Here is a 24,464-nt window from a genome sequence, read left to right on the forward strand (position 1 = left end):
GAGCTCCACCACCGATGCGCAGTCGACCCTGCCAGACGCATGTTGACGTTAGCCGACGTGCGGCACCCTCCGTTGACATGCGTGAGCTACCGCATCAGCAGTGGGAAGGTGGAGTCAAGCTGCCGTGTTTTGACGCGATGCGTTAGTTTCCGCAACCCACGGCAGTCCCCACCACGCACCACCACTCCGCTTTGGTTGTTGCCTGCTCCCACACTCCGACTGCGGAGAAGGTTGACGATGCACCCGTTTGCCTACAACCTGCCACGGTTGTGCGCCCAGCAGACGCTGCGGCTGCCTGCTCCCACACTCTTGTTGTGAGAGCTCCTCCACCCATGCGCAGTCGACCCTGCCAGACGCATGCTGACTTCCACAGACACACGGAGCACTCCGTTGCCGTGCGTGAGCTACCACAAGCTGCCGTGTTTTGACACGGTGTGTCAGCCTCCGCAACCCACTGTGGTTACCGCCACTCGCCCGCAGCAGACTAGTCAGTCAGGAGTTGAGGCTTCCCCACACAGCTTTGGTTGTTGCCAGCTCACAGACTGTCAAGCAGTTACATGACGTTGCCTTCTGGTCTGCTACTAATGCACCAGGGCTGTATGTCCTCACGCAACTGTTGTGGTTGACAGTTCAGTTTTTTGACAGTTCACAGACTGTCAGGCAGTTACATAACGTTGCCTTCTGGTCTGCTGCTAATGCACCAGTGCTGTATGTCCTCACACACCTGTTGTGGTTGACAGTTCAGTTTTTGACAGTTCACAGACTGTCAAGCAGTTACATAACGTTGCCTTCTGGTCTGCTGCTTATGCACCAGTGAGACCCTCACTGAGATAACCTAGCTTTTCTCGGACATGGTTCCTGTAGATGAGAAAGTGCTGTTCTCCCTCCTACTGATATTCCTTTGAGGACTCTGTCATTTGGAGAGGAGCCTTAAGCTGCTTAGCCTCCTATGGACTTTAATTAAAGCATAACAAGGCTTCCAGGGATGGTAAATGGTTCCGCTTCAGTCGCTAACCCCGTCTGTTGCCACACCTGCTCCCGTAGACCCTAATGGGCTTTGCTGCAAGACATGCAGTCCAAGCTTGTGTCCTTGATAGAGGATTTTTTACGGAGAAGAACCTTCTGGCCAACAACCTTCCTACCGGTTGGTTGTGCGCCCTGTTGACGCTGAGGTATCCTACTCGCGTCCGCCAGTTGAGGTGGTTCCTCCACCGATGCGACCCAGTGTGGGTTGCCAGTCGCACGTTGACGTTAAGCGACTCTCGGAGGTGGTTGTGGACGTTCAGTGTGTCACTAGGAAGACGTTCAACAACCAGCAGAGGTGACTTGTTGTGACGCAGTGCGGCAACCTCAGCAACCCGGTAGGGGGTTGACTGCACAACCCAGACAGTCTAGACAGTTTCGGGTTGACGCTGTACTTCCTCGCGTCCCCATGGTTGACAGTTCACAGACTGTGCAGCAGTACCATGATATTGTGTCCGGCTCCGTCACGCATCCACCAGTGTGACCGGATTCAACGAGTCAGACGTTGCCCACTCCGTTGCCGTTTCCTCATCAGTTTCGGATGAGGAACCCTCTGATGAGGACATTGCTGAACAAGACGATCAACCCCCAGCCCTGCTATCCATCCAGAAGATGCTGAAGAAGGAACGCTGCCCTGTCAGGCTGTGGATGAGTCTGGTTAGGACACTGTCATCCGTGGTTCAATTTGTGTCACTTGGAAGACTACACCTTCGTCCTCTTCTGTATCATCTAGCTTTTCACTGGAAAAGGACAAGACGCTAGAAGCGGTCTCGATCCCGGTTTCCGGAAAGATAAAGTCTGGTCTGACTTGGTGAAAGGACTTTATCAACCTTTGAAAGGGTCTTCCCCTGACTGTTCAGACTCCCAACCATGTTCTCTTCTCGGACGCATCGGGCGTAGGCTGGGGTGCGACATTAGGCGGTAGGGAATGCTCGGGATTATGGAACTCGAGTCAAAGGACAATGCATTTCAACTGCAAGAAGCTACTGGCAGTACGTCTGACCTGGAAAAGCTTCAGGTCTCTCCTTCAAGGCAAAGTGGTGGAGGTGAACACGGACAACACCCTGCTTTGACGTACATCTCCAAGCAAGGAGGGACCTACTCTCTGACATGGTACGAGTTCGCAAGAGACCTCCTCACCTGGTCAACAGGTCTAGACTTTTCACTAGTAACGAGGTTCATCCAAGGCAACTTGAATGTCATAGCAGATTGTCTCAGTAGGAAGGGACAAATAATTCCAACAGATTGGACCCTCCACAAGGATGTATGCAAGAGACTTTGGGCCACCTGGGGCTAGCCAACCATAGATCTCTTCGCAACCTCGATGACCAAGAGGCTCCCAATAGTTTGCTCACCTATCCCGGACCCAGCAGTAGTTCATTTAGATGCCTTTCTACTAGATTGGTCACATCTAGATCTTTATGCATTCCCTCCGTTCTAGATTGTCAACAAGGTACTGCAGAAGTTCGCCTCTCACGAAGGGACAAAGTTGACGCTAGTTGCTTCCCTCTGGCCCGCGAGAGAATAACTCACCGAGGTACTTCGATGGCTAGTAGACGTTCCCAGAACACTTCCCCTAAGGGTGGACCTGCTACGTCAGCCACGCGTAAAGAAGGTACTCCAAGGCCTCCACGCTCTTCGTCTGACTGCCTTCAGACTATCGAAAGACTCTCGAGAGCTAGAGGTTTTTCGAAGGAGGCAACCAGAGCGTTTGCTAGAGCAAGGAGAACATCCACCCTTAGTGTCTACCAATCGAAGTGGAAATCTTCCGAAACTGGTGCAAGTCAGTATCCGTATCCTCGACCAGTACCTCTGTAACTCAATAGCTGACTTTCTCTTATATCTGAGGAAAGAACGTTCTCTTTCAGCTCCCACTATCAAGGGTTACAGAAGCATGTTGGCATCAGTCTTCCGTCACAGAGGCTTAGATCTTTCCAACAATAAAGATCTACAAGACCTCCTTAAGTCTTTTGAGACCACGAAGGAGCGTCGTTTGGTTACACCTGGTTGGAATTTAGACGTGGTTCTAAGATTCCTTATGTCAGACAGGTTCGAACCGCTTCAATCAGCCTCCCTGAAAGATCTCACCTTTAAGACTCTTTTCCTGATATGCTTAACCACAGCTAAAAGAGTCAGTGAGATTCATGCCTTCAGCAAGAACATCGGATTCTCATCCGAAACGGCTACATGTTCTACAACTTGGTTTTCTAGCCAAACACGAGCTGCCTTCTCGGCCTTGACCAATATCGTTCGATATTCCAAACTTATCGTATGGTTGGAAATGAACTAGAAAGAGTATTATGTCCTGTAAGAGCTCTTAAGTTCTATTTTAAAAACCTTTACGAGGCCCGTCTGAAGCTTTATGGTGTTCAGTTAAGAATCCATCTTTGCCTATGTCAGAGAATTCTTTATCCTATTTTATCAGACTGTTAATACGAGAAGCTCATTCCCATCTGAATGAGGAAGACCAAGCTTGGCTGAAGGTAAGGACACACGAAGTTAGAGCTGTCGCAACTTCCGTGGCCTTTAAACAAAATAGATCTCTGCAAAGTATATTCGACGCAACCTATTGGAAAAGCAAATCAGTGTTCGCGTCTTTTATCTTAAGAATGTCTAGTCTCTTTACGAGAACTGCTACACTCTGGGACCATTCGTAGCAACGAGTGCAGTAGTGGTGAGGGCTCCACCACTACAATTCCCTAATTCCATAACCTTTTTAATCTTTCTCTTGAAATGTTTTATTAATATTTTTGGGTTGTCCGGAAGGCTAAGAAGCCTTTCGCATCCTACTTGATTTGGCGGGTGGTCAAAGTCATTTCTTGAGAAGCGCCTAGATTAGAGGTTTTGATGAGGACCTTTAGTATGGGTTGCAACCCTTCATACTTCAGCTCCTAGGAGTCGCTCAGCATCCTATGAGGATCGCGAGGCTCAGTAAGGAAGACGTACTTAAAAAGGCAGAGTAATTGTTCAAGTCGACTTCCTTACCAGGTACTTATTTATTTTATGCTTGTTATTTTGAATAACTGCTAAAATGAAATACGGAATACTTAGCTCATAATAATGTCAACATGTAATGCTGGTCTCTACCCACCCCCCTGGGTGTGAATCAGCTATATGATCATCGGGTAAGTTTAATATTGAAAAATGTTATTTTCATTAGTAAAATAAATTTTTGAATATACAGTGAACCCTCGCTACTTCGCGGTTCGACCATCGCGGATTCACCACTTCGCGGATTTTTTCCATAACCCATATATATACAGTAATATATATATATATATGTATGCATGTATTTATGTATATATGTAGGTATTTATATGTGTATACATATAAATATATATATATATACACACACACACATATATATATATATATATACATATATATATATATATATATATACTGTATATATATATATATATATATATATATATATATATATATATATATATATATATATATATATATATATATATATATATCTATATATCTAAAGTAGGAAGATGTGATGTAGTTCTAAGGGAAAAGTATGGGAAATATGTCTGGGTAATAAGCAAAGCTCTACCTCCAGTTTGTTTCTACATTATGATCAGAGATAAATGTAAACAAAACATTGGTTGCCATTTTTTATCGTGCTTTTTAGCATGTTTGGGAAATGCATGATATAAAATCACCTTTAATATTTGTGCCTGTTTTAGTTTAGGGTACTGTAGAACATGCATTAAGTGTTCTGTACATTAAAGGGTAGTTTGTTAGCAGTACAAGGGAAGGTTTTAAAAGTCTGAATATACATGTTGAATAAATAGGTAAATATGGTGTCACTACTTCGCGGATTTTCACATATCGCGGCCGCGACTGGAACCTATCTACCGCGATAAACGAGGGTTCACTGTACTTACCCGATGATCATAAATTAAAGGACCCACCCTTCCTCCCCAATAGAGACCCAGTGGACAGAGGAGAAAATTGGTTCTATGTTGACATCGAGTACTTGAGTACCTACTTGACAGATGGCGCTGTTGATGTACACCCCCACCTGTATAGCGATCGCTGGCGTATTCCGCCCGTAGGTTTTTTCTGTCGGGCAGCAGAGCTGACAGCTATATGATCATCGGGTAAGTATATTCAAAAATTTATTTTACAAATGAAAATAACATTTTAGAGGAGGAGTGGAAGTTAGTAAAAGAAAATTTTGTAGGGATTGCAAGTGATGTGTGTGGCAAGAAATTTGTTGGAGGCAGCATGAGGAAGGGCAGTGAATGGTGGAATGAAGGAGTGAAGGTAAAAGTGGAAGAGAAAAAGAGGGCTTTTGAAGAATGGCTGCAGAGTAATAGTGTAGAGAAGTATAAAAGATATAGAGAAAAATGTGGAGGTAAAGCGCAAGGTAAGTGAGGCAAAGAGGGTAGCTGACCTGAGGTGGGGTCAAGGATTGGGTCATTCATATGAAGAGAATAAGAAGTAGTTTTGGAAAGAAGTGAAGAGAGTAAGGAAGGCTGGTTCAAGAATTGAAGAGACAGTGAAAGATGGAAATGGAAGGTTGTTAAAAGGAGAGGAAGCAAGGAAAAGATGGGCTGAGTATTTTGAAAATTTACTGAATGTTGAAGATGATAGGGAGGCAGATATAATTGCTGTTGTAGGTGTTGAGGTGCCGGTGATGGGAGATGAGAATGAGAGAGATTGCAAGAGAGGAAGTGAGGAGAGCACTAGATGAAACGAGAGTAGGAAAAGCATCTGGTATGGATGGTGTGAGAGCTGAGATGTTGAAGGAAGGGGGTGTGACTGTACTTGATTGGTTGGTGAGATTGTTTAATATGTGTTTTGTGTTGTCAATGGTATAAGTAGATTGGGTTTGTGCGTGTATTGTACCACTATACAAGGGTAAGGGAGATGTGCATGAGTGTTGTAATTCAAGAGGTATTAGTTTGTTGAGTGTAGTTGGAAAAGTGCATGGTAGAGTGTACTTTTTAATAGGATTAAGGATAAAACAGAGAATGCAATCTTAGAAGTACAGGGTGGTTTTAGAAGAGGTAGGGGTTGTATAAATCAGATTTTTACAGTTAGGCAGATATGCGGGAAATATTTAGCAAAAGGTAGGGATGTGTATGTTGTGTTTATGGATCTGGAGAAAGCATATGATAGAGTTGATAGGGAAGCAATGTGGAATGTGATGAGGTTATATGGAGTTGGTGGAAGGTTGTTGCAACAAGTGAAAAGTTTCTACAAAGGTAGTAAAGCATGTGTTAGTATAGGAAATGGAGTGAGCGATTGGTTTCCGGTGAGAGTGGTACTGAGACAGGGATGTGTGATGTCACTGTGGTTGCTTAATTTGTATGTTGATGAGTGGTGAGAGATGTGAATGTTCGAGTGCTTGGATGAGGATTGAAAGTGTTAGACGAGAATGACCATGAATGGGAGGTAAATCAGTTGTTGTTTGCGGTTGATACTGTACTGGTTGCAGACGCGGAAGAGAAGCTTGGCCAATTAGTGACAGAATTTGGAAGGGTGTGTGAGAGAAGGAAGTTGAGAGTTAATGTGGGTAAGAGTAAGGTTATGAGATGTACGAGAAGGGAAGGTGGTGCGAGGTTGAATGTCATGTTGAATGGAGAGTTACTTGAGGAGGTGGATCAGTTTAAGTACTTGGGGTCTGTTGTTGCAGAAAATGGTGGAGTGGAAGCAGATGTATGTCAGAGTGAATGAAGGATGCAAAGTGTTGGGGGCAGTTAAGGGAGTAGTAAAAAATAGAGGGTTGGGCATGAATGTAAAGGGAGTTCTGTATGAGAAAGTGATTGTACCAACTGTGATGTATGGATCGGAGTTGTGGGGAATGAAAGTGACGGAGAGACAGAAATTGAATGTGTTTGAGATGAAGTGTCTAAGGAGTATGGATGGTATCTCGAGTAGATAGGGTTAAGAACGAAGTAGTGAGGGTGAGAACGGGTTTAAGAAATGAGTTAGCAGCTAGAGTGGATATGAATATGTTCAGGCGGTTTGGCCATGTTGAGAGAATGAAAAATGGCTTTCTGCTTAAGAATGTGATGAATGCAAGAGTTGATGGGAGAAGTACAAGAGGAAGGCCAAGGTTTGGGTGGATGGATGGAGTGAAGGAAGCTCTGGGTGATAGGAAGATAGATGTGAGAGAGGCAAGAGAGCATGCTAGAAATAGGAATGAATGGCGAGCGATTGTGACGCAGTTCCCGTAGGCCCTGCTGCTTCCTCTGGTGCTTTGGATGACCGCGAAGGTAGCAGCAGTAGGGGAGTCAGCATTATGAAGCTTCATCGGTGGTGGATAATGTGGGAGGGTGGGCTGTGCCACCCTAGCAGTACCAGCTGAACTCAGTTGAGTCCCTTGTCAGGCTTGGGGGAACATAGAGATGAGACATCCCCTTTTTTGTTTCATTTGTTTGATGTCGGCTACCCCCCAGAATTGGGGGAAGCGCCTTGGTATATGTATGTTTTGTGAATACAGATTGTAATATCTTTAATAACAGGAATATCTAGTGCAGTACTGTATTAGCATTTTTGGAGACATGCCTGAGTTTCAAGTCCAAAGAATAGAATGACATCTCTGCTTGTCATTGTATTCTTACCATTGGAGTAAATTAAGATTTGTTTAGTACATAGAAAGTTAGATTAAGTTACAAGACATCCAAATATCAGGTCAAATGCTGATAAAGGTATAGTATATCAGACGGAAGATATTGTAACAATTAAAGATAACACATTGAGGATTTAAAAAGATGAGCAATAGGTAAATACAGTAATAGAAGGAAATTTGTCATGATGTAAAAGCAATTATTAATGAGGTATGGAAATCAATTCAAGAATAACAAACCAGAATGAGGATCCTGAACTGATACTCTGTATTGTACCTATCACAGAAAAAATATTCTGAAATAAAGTTCTGAGGTATAGTATATGTAACTATACTGTATATCACTTGTTGGAAATGTAATGGCGTTCATCATTTAGCATTGATTTGAGAGGAGAGATTTTATTCCTTTAAACTTTCCTTTTTATTTTTTTGGTCATCAAAAGTATAATCACTGGAAATGTTAGGTATAACATGCATGAACATAATACCATTAATGCAGGCAGTATCATTTCTAGTTGGGAATGGGAAAATTGATTTGAGGGGGAACAGTTTGATGTAAAAATAGACATTGCTCCTCTTATTTTGACAGGTTCTATCAATTTTGTAGAAAAATTTCAAGTAGTTAGGCTAACGTCACATGTATTTCGTACAATACGGAGAAAATGCCAGTTATTATTCCTACAAATATCTTCAGGCACACATGTTTTTGAGAAGCTCCTTGGTGCTTAGGTTGAGTAAATACTATTTTTTCATAATTGTATGAATTACTTTAAAAGATATTAAGTTTTATAGCTTAACAATTGAATAGCAAATGTTGCTTGAAAGGTGTATAGCTTTTTAGGCATAAAAGTATGGTAGTTGTCAAATCTGAAACTAAATGGAGTAGTTGTTCCTACGCAAATATAAACCCTTGTCATTTGTACTGGTTAGCTCTGCAATAATTTTCTTATGCCCAAATTGATGAAATATCGTGGGTCTGACAACATTGTATGGTTGCATCGTGTTCCCACCTGTGCTTGGTGCTGCAGTACTAGCAGCTTTGTTAGCTGTTCTCACTTCGCTCTTGGTCGTTGAAACATCTGTTACTGGCCTCTTTCGTGCTGCATATGCTTTCGCTTTTCAGTGATGAGTGCTAATCAGGTGTGCATGAGAATCTGCCCCAGCTTTGAGGGTCATCCATGTATTACTTTCATGAGTCAGGTGAGGTTGATCCACATCCTGTGTGTCCAGGATGCAGAGGAAAGATATGTGAAACGAACTCCACATGTGATTTTTGCAGGGAAGGATCACCCTCCCAATGGAAGAAGTACAGTGGTCACAGAAAGGAGGAGGCCAAAAGGGATCGATCCCCTTCTGTTATTTCCTTGAAGGTGAGCAAGAGCCAGAAACGTTCTTTGTTCTATAACTTGAATACAAACCTACGCTACCCATCCTGCTAGTTAGCGGGGGTTAGGGGAAGGTAGCTAGCTACCCCCTTCACTCACACACCTGTTACTGTGCTTCATTTTACTTTTGGCTAGGAGGGTGAGCGGTTGTTGACGCTTTTCTTCCTCGCCTATTTTGGACTGCCATTAATCTTTGTCTTTTTAACGTAGGTTTTCTTCTATATACAGTATATAGAAACATTCTTAATATTTTTATATATATGTTGTAGCTTTCCTGACAGTGTATGTTGCTGTTTGTGTGATAACGCAGTACGGCAGGTTCTCAAGGTCGGAGAACCTTCCCTCCCGAACTTTCTCCCTTGGACGTTCGTCATCCTATTGGCGGATAGCCTTGCATGTGACTCGGCTGCTGCCACAGGGGAATAGTCATCGTTTGGATGCTTTTCCGTTCAGCTTTTGTCGGCGTCTTCCTCTCTATGTTGTAGTGGTTTGCGGATTGGGGCTCGAGGTAGCACCTAAATGGCCAAGTGTCCGAATGCCGACCACACTCCAACGTTCACTACACAAAAAGGTAAAACGGTGGAATACCCAAAAATCTTGGTAACAGGTCAAGAGAACGGAGCACGGGGAACCACCCCTTGGATTTTATACTGGGCAAGGGGACCCAGCTAATAATGTAATTGCTTAATATTATTCAGAGATAAGCCATTTTCAGGTTATTTAAGTACTAAACAAAAAAGGGAAAAACAATGATACTAAGAAAAAAAAAATAATAGTGGCTGAGAAGAGGACATTGCTGGGCAAGAAAAAACTTAGTTTATAAGAAGAAGGGAAAATAAGTTTATTTCATTCCTGAGAGAACAAAATACAATAAAAGAGACTTTATAAACAGATTCAATAAAAAAAAGACAAATGATTAATTCGACAATAACAATTTTAGTCAAATTTTAATAAGCAATAATGTAAAGCTCAAAGGGATTTTAAAACAAGGTTGCGCATTGAACCTGACTTTACATTCTCACCTCTACATCAGAAAGACAACAAAAGAGGCTTACAGTCCTCAAAGATACTCAGTATATCAGGGTTATTCTACACCCATGAAAGTGAATAAGAGTTGAGACCACTTGTAATAGTATTTTTTGAGGCCCCTTCTCTTGATTGCAGTGAAACACACACACAAAAAATAAGGTATAACACTAAGAGCCCTTTTTTCAGGATAAGCCCTATCTGGTTTGTGATGCAAATTTTCTAATTGTTAACATCAAGACAGAGCCTTTCCTTTTAATGTAGATATTATCCAGAGAAAGTTCCAGGCTTATGACAAAAAAAACTAAGCTTAAAAGAGAACCCCGCAACACTGTGGTTCATTATCTGCATGAACAGTCAGCCGGGTTTGGACATTGTCAACACTTGAAAGTTTGGCTACCGCTGAAAACTTTTCCATGCCACTTTATGTTCACTTGTTTCTTGGGACAAGTATGTGAAACACTATACAAAAAAAAAAAAAAAATTACACTGATGGGACAACATCGGTTAATGATAAGAATAAGCTAGTTTCATTTGCTCTTAATCTTGATTACATCACAATGAATCACTCATCAGTGTACTGGAAGAAGTTATAATAACAAAACAGGTTTTGAGTAACTTTTCCTTTGACAACTTCCTCTTGCCTATAATCCCTCCTTGGTGCAGGGCACTGTCACTTTGTAGTGAAAAGAATTCTTTTAGAGAAGGACTGGAGATCCAATAAATAATAAATACAATTTATGAAATATGATAATGAAATAAAAAAATGTAGGGGGGAGCACTTTTCCGTTCGAGGGTTAGGTAGCTGAACTGGTGGAAAAATCTAAAAAGCCTTGCAAGGCCTCTCTTTGAAAAATCTAAAAAGCCTTGCAAGGCCTCTCTATTTAGAAAAGTTGCTGCAAGATTATCAACTCATCCAGTAAATGCCTCAACCATCACCACTCCAACTTAATCCTCAATGTTGTCTGCCTCCAGAACCATGTTTACCATTACTAAAGGCAACGAGAACCCTCATCTTTGTTTGGTTGAGAGGTCATCCCTCGGCCCATAAGAGCTGAGAATGTTGAGGCGCCCGTCTGAGGGGGCAGGGCCCCCTACTTACCTCATGGGGAGAAATGTCTGCTATGTTCTTGAACAAGCTGGCATCACTTCGGGGCAGGTTCCTGGATGGTAGAAGTCCTCCTTTTAGGGTATCGCGTCTCAATCACGAGCTGTCTCCCTCCCTCCTCTGATACGTAAGCTAACGATCCCATCATTGTATTCTATGTGATCCCAGAAAGACTAGACAGTTCCTTAGGTTTCTTCAGCCAACCACTTCATGGTGGAGAAATTGATAGGAGGGTGGAGGCTTGTCATAGACCTTTTTAGCTCGAACCAGTTTATCCCTTAAATTTGGAAATTCCTAGCACAGTAATTCGGGCAATTGGATAGAACAACTTCCTGTTGACCATAGACCTTCAGGATATGTACTTACAAATCTCAGTCCACTTCTTCTTGGTGTCGGCGGTAAAAGGCTATCACTCAGCTTTGAGCCACGTATTCTGACTGAAAGGAGTACAGTAGATATCTTTTCCTTGTTAGATTTATTGGCTTTGATTTGGCGCTTTGAACAGGCTCAACCTCGTCAGGAAATTAGACCTCCATCTTGAAATGTAACCATAGTGTCAAGGTCACTCTGGAAAGTGCCATACAAACTCTTTAGGCTGGCCTCGGACAGAGACTTCGCTCTTAAGACGGTTTTCTTTGTACCCTTAGCTAGGAGAACTACAAGGTCTGTCATACTGGGTATCACATTCCAAACAGTGAAGGTGGGTCTCGTTCTCATTCTCGTTTGTGCCCAAATTTGTAGCAGTCAAAACCCATTGATCATTGACTCAAGGTTTGATTCTTTTTCAGTTTCATCGCTGAAGGACGCAACAGATAATTCTGTCGACCTGCTGAAGCGTACGCAATGTTGTTGCCCTTAGTTGCAGAACCTCTTCGTGAGTTTACTTAGGATGAAGATTTTCAAGAATACCATTTCCTTCAGGCTATGTGAAATGATCAGCAGACCTTGCAAGGAGTCATGCAACACACCATTGACCTCAGCCCATCTGAGAGCTCACTTTGGCCTTCAAGAAAAACCACTCGGTTGCCCAGGTGTGGAAGAGACAGACCACCTTTGTGACCACAGGTCCTTGGACACCTTTTCCATGAGACCTGCCCAGCAAGTGGTGTAGCCAGCCTCACTTCTGAGTAGGTTAAGGAACTTTGTGTCTAGGATAGTGGTTGCAGGATATCTCTAAGGTATGAGTGAGAATGTTTGGCCTTCTTTCCTCCTATCTTTTCCCCTCCCTTGAGGTCAGCAGCTGTGTGCACACTATTAACGGGTAGTTGATTCACTGATGTAGTAGAAGTATATAATCCCTACACTCCTAACGAGGAAGTGTGTAAGAGTTGAGGCAAACTTACTGCTTTAAAATAGACCTTAACGGGGACAATGTTCCCGTAGGAAAAGATAGATTCTCTTATGAAAAATCTCTGGTCCGTGATGCGAGAATCCTTTGATCTGCTCTCCCTTCAGGACAGCATCATGGTCCTGAGTTATTACCCAGCCAGTTTGGCGAGCGGGTCTTCCTCCCTCGTAAGGATGACTCTCCTACTAAAGAACTTTAGGTTTCATTTCCCCCTCATCCACCTCACAAGTCCAAGGTAAAATCAAATTGAAAGCTTGGTAAGCTGGCAAGGGAGCGGGACTTCCCTCGCTCCCACAGCTAACTACAGGTTCTGTACCTGCCAGCACTTCTTTAATTTCTTCATTGGCTGTTCCCAGCTTTTGCCAAAAAATCATATCCATACTAAAGGACTCAGGTTTGTATAGCTAGAACAAATACATTATTTACTTATAAAATATCTGATGCTATATAGTTTATTATATTTTAGAGTGATATTTTAAGATTTTTTTTTAAAAGAATATTGACATTCGTAAAGATATATTTGGCTTTAATTGAAATCTCCTAATGTTTTAGGGAGCTGTACAAGAAGTTCAAGATTTGCATGAAGCAGTTTATCATGGCAGCAACTGCACCCCCCATCAGAGGACTTCCCCATCCTCCCAGGCCCGACATCATCCTCACACTTCAAATTTAAGTACTTCACCACGTCTTCATTATCCTTCTACATTGCTGTCTCCACCTGAGGTTCTCCCTCGCTCCAGTTCAGATTCATCACTTCACCAAAATTTGGTTCAAGGCAAGATGGTCGTCAACAATCGGAAAGGTGCGCTTGCTTCTCTTTGCTTTAGCATTTCTGCAAACTTTGAGTAGTGATATCAGATTATCATATACTGTATGTTGCAACTGATGATCTCTTATCAGTAGTCTGTGTGCATGCATTATATCATATGATGTCCATAATATTTCTTTTTTTTTCTAGATTTGCTTATACAGTATCTAGCAGTACACTCAAAGTTATCTGGTTTTCAAATGTACTGTATCAGTTTTTTTGTGTGATTGTACATTGTGTCCAAAAAATTGCTTATTTTGTGATGTTCATAGCATTAAGGTATAGATTTTCAGTGAATTTTGCTTCTGTTCAGTTGAGGGCACTTTGATAATAGCTGCAAACTGCTTCAAATCCTTTATCATTACCCGAGTTATGCTGTAACTACCTATACAAGCAACTTATTTTTATTCATACTGCCTCCTATCTTTATTTTTCTTACTACTTAAGACTGGGTTTACATACATTAATGAGTTTATGGGGTAAGAGTGAAGCATCCTTCTATTAAGCCACACAAGTTGACACGTTTCTCTATCCTTAACATTTACAGGAAAATAGTCGCTTTTAGTTGTACTTGTTTGCAAGTAGGGCCTTTACAAGAGAAGTCTGGTAGCCTTTGGAAATGCCCAAGCAAAGGTGTTGTGAGTGGAAGACTGTTCCTCAAAATAAAACAAGGAAAGCCTGGGGAGTTGGCTGAAGTGAAATTGATGGATTACTTGTTCATACACAAATACAAGTCATCATCCTTTAACAGGCCTTTGACTTTAGTGGAAATGATATGGTGGCTGTTAAAATGTAATAAGGTAGTTATAACTACTAGCAGTTAGGCGGGGTGCCCAATTGTTCTGTCACTTTCTACAAACCCTCACTATTGATTGGGGATATTAAAAGATGAGCCATAAGATTTTAGCAAGGTATAACTACCCCAATCACTAGTTGTTCCAACACAGTACTTACCTAGAACTACTTTCTTAGGAGTTACTGGTAACTCTTTCCCAATCGACCAGAATTTTGTGTAGTTTACCCTATTCCCATTTTCTATGGGTGACCTCAGGCGGAGTGATACGCGCCCTTAGGTGATGAGGGCAGCCTTTCTTGCCCTCCAACAGTCCTACCAGTTTCTGGCTGGGCACTCCGTGGTCTTGATGAGCGACAACACCACGGTAGTAGCGTAACTAAACAAGCAAGGCGGTACCTTTTCGCAGCCCCTGTGCCATGTAGCAGTAGAGATACTCAGATGGGCGGAAGACAGCTCGGTGTCCCATTCTGAGCAGAGCGACTCAGATATTGGGCTCAGAGTGGTCTTTGAATCATCTAGTAGCCAACAAATTCCTGTCTGTGGGGTTCCGTGACTTTGGACCTGTTTGCGACGGCTCTGAACTTAAGGCTCCCGCTCTTCTTTTCCCAGTTCACGCATTTCTCCCCCGGTCTGTCTGATGAGAAAAGTCCTCAACAAAGTCAGAATAAACGAGAACTTGCCAATGATGTTGATAGCTCCGCTATGGCATCATGCAGAGTTGGTTCCCAGACAATCTGCAGCTTTTGACACAGCTTCCGAGGGAACTTCTTCCACGACATGATGTACTCAAACAACCACATGCCAACATCTACCACAAAGCTGTAGTTTTGCTTTGATTTCACACTTGGAGAATGTCCAGTATCCCCTCACTCAGAGAGGCTTTTCGCAGTGAATTGCAGAAAGGATGTCTGGACACCCTAGACCGTCAGTCTACCAGGCCAAGTGGTCTGTTTTCTGTGGTTGGTGTCGTGGAAGTGGTATCACTCCCCTCGATGCCTCTATTCCAACAATACTGAAGTTCCTTGTATACTTTCAGGAAGAAATGCTTCTCTCGGTTTTGGCAGTCAAAGTCTACTGCTCAGCCTTGAGTCTCGCCTGTAAACTGAAGGGAGTAGACATTTCCTCCTCGTTGGAACTTTCTCTGCTCATACGAAGTTATGAGATTACTTATCCCCTGTCGGAAGTTAGACCTCGTCCTAGGAACGTGGTTTGAGTTCAGTCTCTAAAGGGAGCTCCCTACGAACCTTTACGCCAGGCAACAGATCGCCACCTTACTCTTAAGACGATGTAGTGGTTTGTGGACTGTGGCCAGAGGTAGCAGCTGAACTGCCAAGTGTCCGAATGCTGACCACAAACCAACGTTCACTACACAAAAAATATACAATGGTGGAATACCCAAAAATCTGGGTAAAAGGCAAACAATCAAGGATGAACTGGGCACCACCCCTTGATTTATACTGGGCTAGGGGACCCAGCTGGAATCTTAGTTCTTTTTTATCTTCCCTTGCCTTGGGCTTACTGAATAAACGCGTAAGATGATCGTTGATTCATTTCTAAGAAGTTAGCAGCATTAATAGATATAGCTCTATATTCTTTAGGTAAGATGGTTTTAAACTTGGGTAAAGAATATCAGAATATTAGGTGAAAGGGAAAGAACTTTTTTTATACTGGCAATAAGACACAGTGTGGGAGGAAAAAATTATGATAAATGACTTATTAGCAAGATTAAATAACTAAGAAAAAAAAAACAGTGGCTGAGAAGGGGAGTACATTGGTGTAAGGAACTGGAATGAAATGCTGTATTCATAAAAACAAGCAAAAAAATATTTATTTGTAAATGAAACAAAAAAACTGTTAGGAATACATTAACATTGGTTTTGACAAATTCAAATAAGCAATTAAAGGAAACATAAACAAAAGAAATGACCACTTCAGAATAGTCTTACTGCATATTGTACAAGCCCGAGAAAAATACTAAGTTACATGCAAGTTATACCACTACTCAGTTACAAAACAGAACTTTAAAATCCTAAGGAAGACATGAAGGTACCGCAGGATCGGCCTTCAGGACCAGGACAAGTACGCATAGGACTCCAAACACACATACAATTCCAAATTCCTGGCATTTTTTATAATTTTCAAAATGCCATCCGCACTTGTTCCGGTCATAGTCTTTATCTTCCAAACACTTCAAGGGCATAGTATGTTCCTACCTTAATGCAGGGATTCTTCTCGTCATGTAATACTTTGGTAGTTCGTTCAATATTTTTTAATCTTTCTTCTGTTTTTTGATGGCTCACCAAGAACCCCTGAGAACATTATGCGTCTACCTTGATGATAATCTCAGTTACTTCACTTAACCCTTTTTCCTGATGAACGAATTTTACCGTTCAGCGATTACACAAATTACACAATGATTAATTTCCAGGTCACACCGTCACAGGTTCCTAACTTTCTCGTTGCTCTCTCCACAACGAAACAAAATATTCGTTAACTTTATGGTGTTGACTGCCGAACACGAGCAATCAACAAGAGCCGTATAGTACATTTGTTTTTTGTGTTATTCAGTCAAACACTTGATGGGACCTACAGTTCACAGACAAGATAATATGAATACAGAGCAGCATCACAGATCACTACACACTGGTAACAGGCCATCAACCACATTCATAATTTTCATGTGCAATACATGACGAATACTCTGTTTCCCTTCTGGGTGAAGGGGGCTGCTGTCGATACCTAGAAAGGAATAATAACAGATTAAGACATTTTTTGGAAGGAAGGGGCTTGAGAGCTACAATAAAATAAAATAGTGTGTTTCATAACACCATATAAATCCAAAAATGTTTATTCATAGACACAAACCCCTATATATTGCAAGAATGTTCCTACTCGCTTTGGTTTCGGCCAAGAGAGTTGGTGAACTACATGGTCTATTCTATGATATCTCCCATTCAAGAGGATAGGGAGAGATAATTCTCAGCTCCATCCCTGAGTTTACTTCCAAGACTCAAAATCCAGGGATTGAAAGTCTTCGTTTTGTAACAGAAGACACAGACCAGCTGGTACTTTCCCCAGTGAGGAATCTGAAGTTTTACTTATGAAGAACAGCAACAGCTCGCCCTTGTGTGTTGGCACACACTGTCATCATGAGGAAGGTCAAGAGGATGATCATAAAGAACACCATCTCGTCATGGAATTACAAGGTCATCGACCGTGCAGTTAATCCTGACCCTCCACCATAACGACCCAGAGCTCATGACTCCAGGGTCATTGCAACGTCCCTGGCGTTCTTAAAGAACTACTCAGTAGCGCAGGTATTGTAAGCGGTCGTGTGGAAGCGTCACATAACCTTCACCACCCGCTACCTGCATGACGTAACCCACAGGAGCATATAAACATTTTCCATTGCTCCTTTGGTGGTTGTACAACAAGTTGTCTAATCACCACAAGCTCCTTTATGGACAAGTAGCCGAGGGTCGAGGGCTGATGTTACCCAGGTTAGTCTGGGGTGAATGAGTTAGAATGAATGGCTTCTTTCTTTCTTTCACCTTCCCCTCCCTTGGGGAATCGGCACCATGGTACTCGGCACAGCTGACCTCACCTCTCTGCAGGTTATATCCATTTTCTTTGTGTAATTTAGTATGGAAGTTATACTTGTTATATCTCCAATACCTCTAGTGAGGGTGGATTGGGTAAGGTCTAAGTCTCTCAGATTCCTATGACTCTGAGAACCCATACCTATACCAGCCACATTGCTGGTGTCACAAACACACAGGTTGCGCAGGGCGCTTGTCGTGCAGAACACGACAGTTAGCGAGGTGCAGGGTTCCTACTGCTAACAATCTATATTTAAGGGAGAGAACCTCGGGTCAAATGCCAAGAGCCAGTTGGCACGGACTTTCTCCCTCTTAAGAGTTAAGTCATTCCCTATAAATTGTGAGGGTTTGTATAGAGTGATGGCATAAATGACAAATTTTAAGTAATTTGTATTTTTCCTAACTATACAAACCTGGAGCTAAAAAAAAGTCATGCCTGCAAGTATAGTGGGTGCTCAGCCCAGGTGTCTGTGTGAGCGGGGTAGCTGGCTACTCCCACCCCTTCCGCTAACGAGCGGTTAGGGTAGTTATATCTCGTTAAAATCTTACGGCTCGTATTTCAGCTACGGCGAAAGTAATATCCCCTATAATAGCTCCAGGTCTATATCATTAGGGAAAATACAAATGCACTCCTTAAAAGGTTCATACGGAGTGTGTTTATAAAAGCTGACAACTTTCCCATCATCCCAAATTGGGGGTCAAGTACTCTGGGAGGGTGCTCAGAGTTGATGCGACTGCTCAAAGCTCCTCATCAGCATAGACATTTCCCAAAATGAGAAGTCCAGGCCTTTCAGTCTGAAGACTTACTTGGGAGACAGAGTGATTATCACGAAACCGCGAATAGTTGAGTATTTATTGAATATGTTAATTTATTTGTATCATAAATAACCAATACCGCAAATATCGAAACCGTGGATAACAAAAACCCAACTGTATTCAGTATACAGTACAACATAAAAGGTAAAAAGGAAAAGAAAATGAAGACAAGGGGGAACGAGGACATAGGGGTACATATCGATCTTAGAGAAGATGCTGCGAAAGTCAGCAAAGACCGTGATTGATTAATAATCAAAAGGTTTTGCAGAACTCAATACTATATGTGAATCACCAAAACTGCCAACTTAGAATCAGCAAAAATTGAGTTTACTAATACAACTGATATATCAAAAGTACACCTTAAACCCCTTACTTAAGCTATTCATGAGATTTGTCACCATTAGCTATACTTTCTCACGTACTCCAAAATAAGTTACATTTCCACGTTTATTTGTATTACTGCTGATTACAGAATAACTTTGTCAAAAGTTTGCTTTATTCTCCATTATATTTCACTCTAAACAACCAAAATATTTTTCCATTCATTGTGAAGTGATTATAGAATATTCTTTAAGAAATTTGTTACATGTAATTATCTCTAACCAATGGAAAAACACTGATTTTAAGCATAAAAATAACTTATATTCATTGAAGTGACTTTGTTATTCCATAATACAGTAATTCCAAGATAATTAGCCATTAAAAGATATAAAACTACTCATTAGTAATACTGTACCTTACGTTGTACAGAAATGTAATGAAAATATCCATTTACGTACTTTGACACAAGAAGTATTCTATAATGTATAATTATAAGGTACAGTAAAGTATAGTAATGCGATTTTTCAATATTAATCTTACCCGGTGATCATGTAGCTGCAGCTCTGCTGCCCGACAGAAAAAACCTACGGGCGGGATACGCCAGCGATCGCTATACAGGTGGGGGTGTACAACAACAGCGCCATCTGTCGAGTAGGTACTCAGGTACTTCTTGTCAACAAAGAACCAATTTTCTCTCTGTCGTGCCACCGGCAAGACCTACTTGATACGCTGTTGTTTCTGGAGTTGATTTTCACGCTTTTTGGTGATGTATTCTCTCTAGTTATTAGCTTTCGCTGTACAGGAGTTATCATCAATACTTTATCACTTTCATTGATTAGATTTTGGATTATTTGTTGACGACTTGGATAGATTTTGGATTTCCCCCTTTGACTAATTCAAGATGTCTGACCCTACTCAAGTCCCCAAGTACAGGCAGTGTAGCGCTAGGGACTGTTCTAGGCGTCTTCCGAAGGCCTCTATAGATCCTCACACCGTTTGTTCCAATTGTAGGGGTAAAGCCTGTCAATTGGAAGATCGATGTGAGGAATGCGCTGGGCTTTCGGAATTCGATTTTCAAGAATTCCTTAAGAATGCACGTAGGCTAGAGAAGGATAGGATCAGGAGGAGTTCGTCTCGCTCTTTTGATTTTTCCTCTCCCCATGCCCCTCAACCTATTCCTTCCCCTGTAGTGGTTACACCCGACCCTTCTACTAGCTCTCATCAACCCTCGATGTCGGATATGATGCGTGCCATTCAGGCTCTTGGTGACGTAGTTGAGTCATTAGCGAATGACCGCAATCAACTCTTGGCCGACGTCAAAGAGTTGAAGAAGAAAAGTGCAGTGGGAAGTGTAGTGAGTGCAAGTGCAGTGAAAAGTGTCAGTGTTACGCATGAGGGTGCGTCTGTTCGTGCCAGTCGTCCTCCCAGTCCGGGACCTCTTGCAAGCTCCCAAGCCCAGGGGAGAAGCAATGTCGAAGGACCAAAGGGTTCGACAGGCCTTGATCAGCGTACAGATGTACCCTCAGTGGTTGAGGACGTATCTTGCAGAGATCGTCCCACCCACAAACAGACGAGTGAGCCCATTCATTCCTCGTCTGCGGAAGAAGTTTCTCGTCAGAAACGCTGGACCAAGGTCTCACGACCTCTCAAGCGCAAGGTCCCTTCCGAGCGAGTCCAACGGCCCAGGTGTAGCCACTGGGTCAGTTCGGACTCGCCTCAGTCTTCCGAAGACTGCACACCTCCCAAGAGAGGTAGAGTGGTTCCGCAGCAGGCAATCACTCCGTCTGTTGCTGCACCAACCGCTGTAGACCCTAAGTGGTCTTTGCTGCAGTCTATGCAGACTCAGCTAGCTTCCTTCATGCAGGAGTATCGTGCTGAGAAGGTTGACGCTGCACCCGTTAACCTACAACCTGCCACGGTTGTGCGCTCAGCTGACACTGCGGCTGCCTGCTCCCACACTCCGGCTGTGAGAGCTCCACCACCGATGCGCAGTCGACCCTGCCAGACGCATGTTGACGTTAGCCGACGTGCGGCACCCTCCGTTGACATGCGTGAGCTACCGCATCAGCAGTGGGAAGGTGCAGTCAAGCTGCCGTGTTTTGACGCAATGCGGCAGTCTCCGCAACCCACGGCAGTCCCCACCACGCACCACCACTCCGCTTTGGTTGTTGCCAGCTCTCAGACTGACCAGCAGCGGCATGATGTTGGATCCAGTGCAGCTACGCATGCACCCGTGCTGCCGGATTCAGCCGTTCAGCTTTCTTCTCCTCCTTTGCCGCTTCCTCCTCAGCATTCGGATGAAGGAATCTCTGATGACGACGAAGCTGCGCATTTGGATGATCAACACTCCGACATAGATGAACCCAAGACTACGCCTCCCTCCTTAGACTTTAGGAAAGTCCTTGCCCTGTTTAAGGAGTTGTATCCGGAGCAGTTTGTGTCTGCAGCTCCACGCTCACCTCCCTCTGAGTTCGCTTTAGGCATGCAGTCAGCAGCTCCTGCCTTTACGAAGCTCGTACTCGCTCGCTCATCCAAGAGAGCTTTAAGGGTACTGGGAGAGTGGCTGCAGGCCAAGAAGCAACTTGGGAAGACAACCTTCTTGTTTCCCCCAGCCAAGCTTGCTTCCAGATCTAGCGTTTGGTATGCCACAGGAGAGGTTCTAGGCTTGGGAGTTCCTGCCTCTGCCCAGGGCGACTTCTCAAGTCTGGTAGACTCTCCCCGCAGACTGGCTATGAGACGGTCCAAGATTTGCTGGACCTCTTCGGACATGGACCATTTTTTGAAGGGAGTTTTCCGTGCTTTTGAGATCTTCAACTTCCTGGACTGGTGTTTGGGAGCGTTGAGCAGAAAGACCTCCCCTTCGGATAAGGACTCTGCCATGCTCATCATGTCATGCATGGACAAAGCCATTCGGGATGGGTCTGGCGAGCTTGCGGCTTCTTTCATGTCTGGAGTTCTTAAGAAGCGAGATCACCTTTGCTCCTTCTTGTCGGCAGGGGTCACACCATGTCAGAAGTCAGAGCTGATGTTTGCTCCGCTATCCAAGTGTCTCTTTCCTGAAGAGCTGATCAAGGGGATTGCCGCCTCGTTGATCCAGAAAGACACCCATGACCTGGTGGCGTCATCCGCACGTAAAGTCACAGCTTTACCTTCCGTGCCTAGACCTAGGATGGACACACCAGCGTCTAGGTTCATTCCGCCCTTTCGTGGCAGAACCTCCAGCAGAGGAGGTACCCGTGCCGATAGTCAACGTGGCAAAATTAAGAAGGGTTCCAAGTCCTCAAAAGGCAGAGTCTGACTGCCATCTTCTCCAGACAGCAGTGGGAGCCAGGCTCAAGAACTACTGGCAGGCCTGGGAGAACAGGGGTGCAGACGCACAGTCTGTGAAGTTACTCAGAGAGGGGTACAGGATTCCATTCTTGCGCAAGCCCCCTCTAGCAACAACTCCCATCGACCTCTCTCCCAGGTACAGAGAGGAGGACAAGAGGCTAGCTTTACAGCAAGAGGTGTCTCTCTTGCTACAAAAGGGAGCGGTAGTCATAGTCCGGGACCATCAATCCCCGGGCTTCTACAACCGTCTCTTCTTAGTAGCGAAGAAGACAGGAGGGTGGAGACCGGTGCTAGACGTCAGTGCTCTAAATGTCTTTGTCACCAAGCAGACGTTCACCATGGAGACGACGAAGTCAGTGCTAGCATCGGTCAGGAAGGAAGACTGGATGGTCTCGTTAGACCTAAAGGACGCGTACTTTCACGTCCCCATCCACCCAGATTCCCAACCTTTCCTAAGGTTCGTCTTTGGGAAGGTGGTTTACCAGTTCCAAGCCCTGTGCTTTGGCCTAAGCACGGCACCTCTAGTGTTTACCAAACTGATGAGGAATATTGCCAAATTCCTGCATTTAGCAGACATCAGAGCCTCCCTCTATTTGGACGACTGGCTTTTAAGAGCTGCGTCAAGTCGTCGCTGTCTGGAGAATCTCAAATGGACTATGGATCTGACCAAGGAATTGGGTCTCCTGGTCAATATAGAAAAGTCCCAACTCGTCCCATCCCAAACTATAGTCTATCTAGGTATGGAGATTCAGAGTCAAGCTTTTCGGGCTTTTCCCAACTCGTCCCATCCCAAACTATAGTCTATCTAGGTATGGAGATTCAGAGTCAAGCTTTTCGGGCTTTTCCGTCGGCCCCCAGAATCAGTCAAGCCCAAGAATGCATCCAGAGCATGCTGAAAAGGAACCGATGTTCAGTCAGACAGTGGATGAGTCTGATAGGGACGCTTTCATCGCTGGACCAGTTCATCGCGTTAGGGAGACTCCACATCCGACCCCTTCAGTATCACCTAGCTGCTCACTGGAGAAAGGACATGACACTAGAAGCGGTCTCAGTTCCTATCTCCGAGAAGATGAAGTCTGCACTGACTTGGTGGAAGAACAACATTCTTCTCAGGGAAGGTCTACCACTGGCTGTTCAGACCCCCGACCACCTTCTCTTCTCGGACGCATTGGACACGGGCTGGGGTGCGACACTGGACGGTCGGGAATGCTCGGGCACGTGGAATCCGGATCAAAGAGCACTACACATCAACTGCAAGGAGCTACTGGCAGTTCATCTGGCCTTGAGAAGCTTCAAGTCCCTCCTTCTAGGCAAGGTGGTGGAGGTGAACTCCGACAACACTACAGCCTTGGCGTACATCTCCAAGCAAGGAGGGACTCATTCGATGACGTTGTTCGAGATCGCAAGGGACCTCCTCACCAGGTCAAGAGATCGAAACATATCGCTTGTAACGAGGTTCATTCAAGGCGACATGAATGTCATGGCAGACCGCCTCAGCCGGAAGGGTCAGATCATCCCTACAGAATGGACCCTTCACAAGAATGTTTGCAACAAACTATGGACCCTGTGGGGTCAGCCCACCATAGATATGTTCGCTACCTCGATGACCAAGAGGCTCCCAAATTATTGCTCACCGATTCCAGACCCAGCAGCAGTTCACGTAGATGCCTTTCTTCTGGATTGGTCCCATCTAGACCTTTACGCGTTCCCCCCGTTCAAGATTGTCAACAAGGTACTGCAGAAGTTCGCCTCTCACGAAGGGACAAGGTTGACGTTGGTTGCTCCCCTCTGGCCCGCGAGAGAATGGTTCACCGAGGTACTGCAATGGCTAGTAGACGTTCCCAGGACTCTTCCTCTAAGAGTGGACCTTCTGCGTCAGCCGCACGTAAAGAAGGTACACCCAAGCCTCCACGCTCTTCGTCTGACTGCCTTCAGACTATCGAAAGACACTCAAGAGCTAGAGGCTTTTCGAAGGAGGCAGCCAGAGCGATTGCCAGAGCAAGGAGGACATCCACTCTCAAGGTCTACCAGTCAAAACGGGAAGTCTTCCGAAGCTGGTGCAAGGCGAATTCAGTATCCTCAACCAGTACCTCTGTAACGCAGATAGCTGACTTCCTTTTACACCTAAGGAAGGTAAGATCCCTATCAGCTCCGACGATCAAAGGTTACAGAAGCATGTTGGCAGCAGTCTTCCGCCACAGAGGCTTAGATCTTTCCAACAACAAAGATCTACAGGACCTCCTTAAGTCTTTTGAGACCTCAAAGGAGCGTCGGTTAGCCACACCAGGTTGGAACTTAGACGTGGTCTTAAG

The 24,464-nt window shown here is 44.0% G+C and overlaps 1 protein-coding gene across 4 annotated transcripts in view; it reads left to right on the forward strand.

Moving 5' to 3' along the window:
• The window catches only part of LOC137640109 (CREB-regulated transcription coactivator 1-like), a 272,709-nt gene that overhangs the window by 105,040 nt on the left and 143,205 nt on the right, over positions 1–24,464 (forward strand). For 3 of the 4 annotated variants that reach the window (XM_068372574.1, XM_068372577.1, XM_068372575.1), the window contains exon 4: positions 13,035–13,284. In XM_068372574.1, coding sequence (XP_068228675.1) covers positions 13,035–13,284 — 250 coding nt within the window. The remainder of the gene's footprint in view (positions 1–13,034; positions 13,285–24,464) is intronic. The other variant, XM_068372576.1, reaches the window with a different exon arrangement.

Source organism: Palaemon carinicauda, chromosome 4 (assembly GCF_036898095.1).
Source record: "Palaemon carinicauda isolate YSFRI2023 chromosome 4, ASM3689809v2, whole genome shotgun sequence".
NCBI classification, from domain to species: Eukaryota; Metazoa; Arthropoda; class Malacostraca; order Decapoda; family Palaemonidae; genus Palaemon; species Palaemon carinicauda.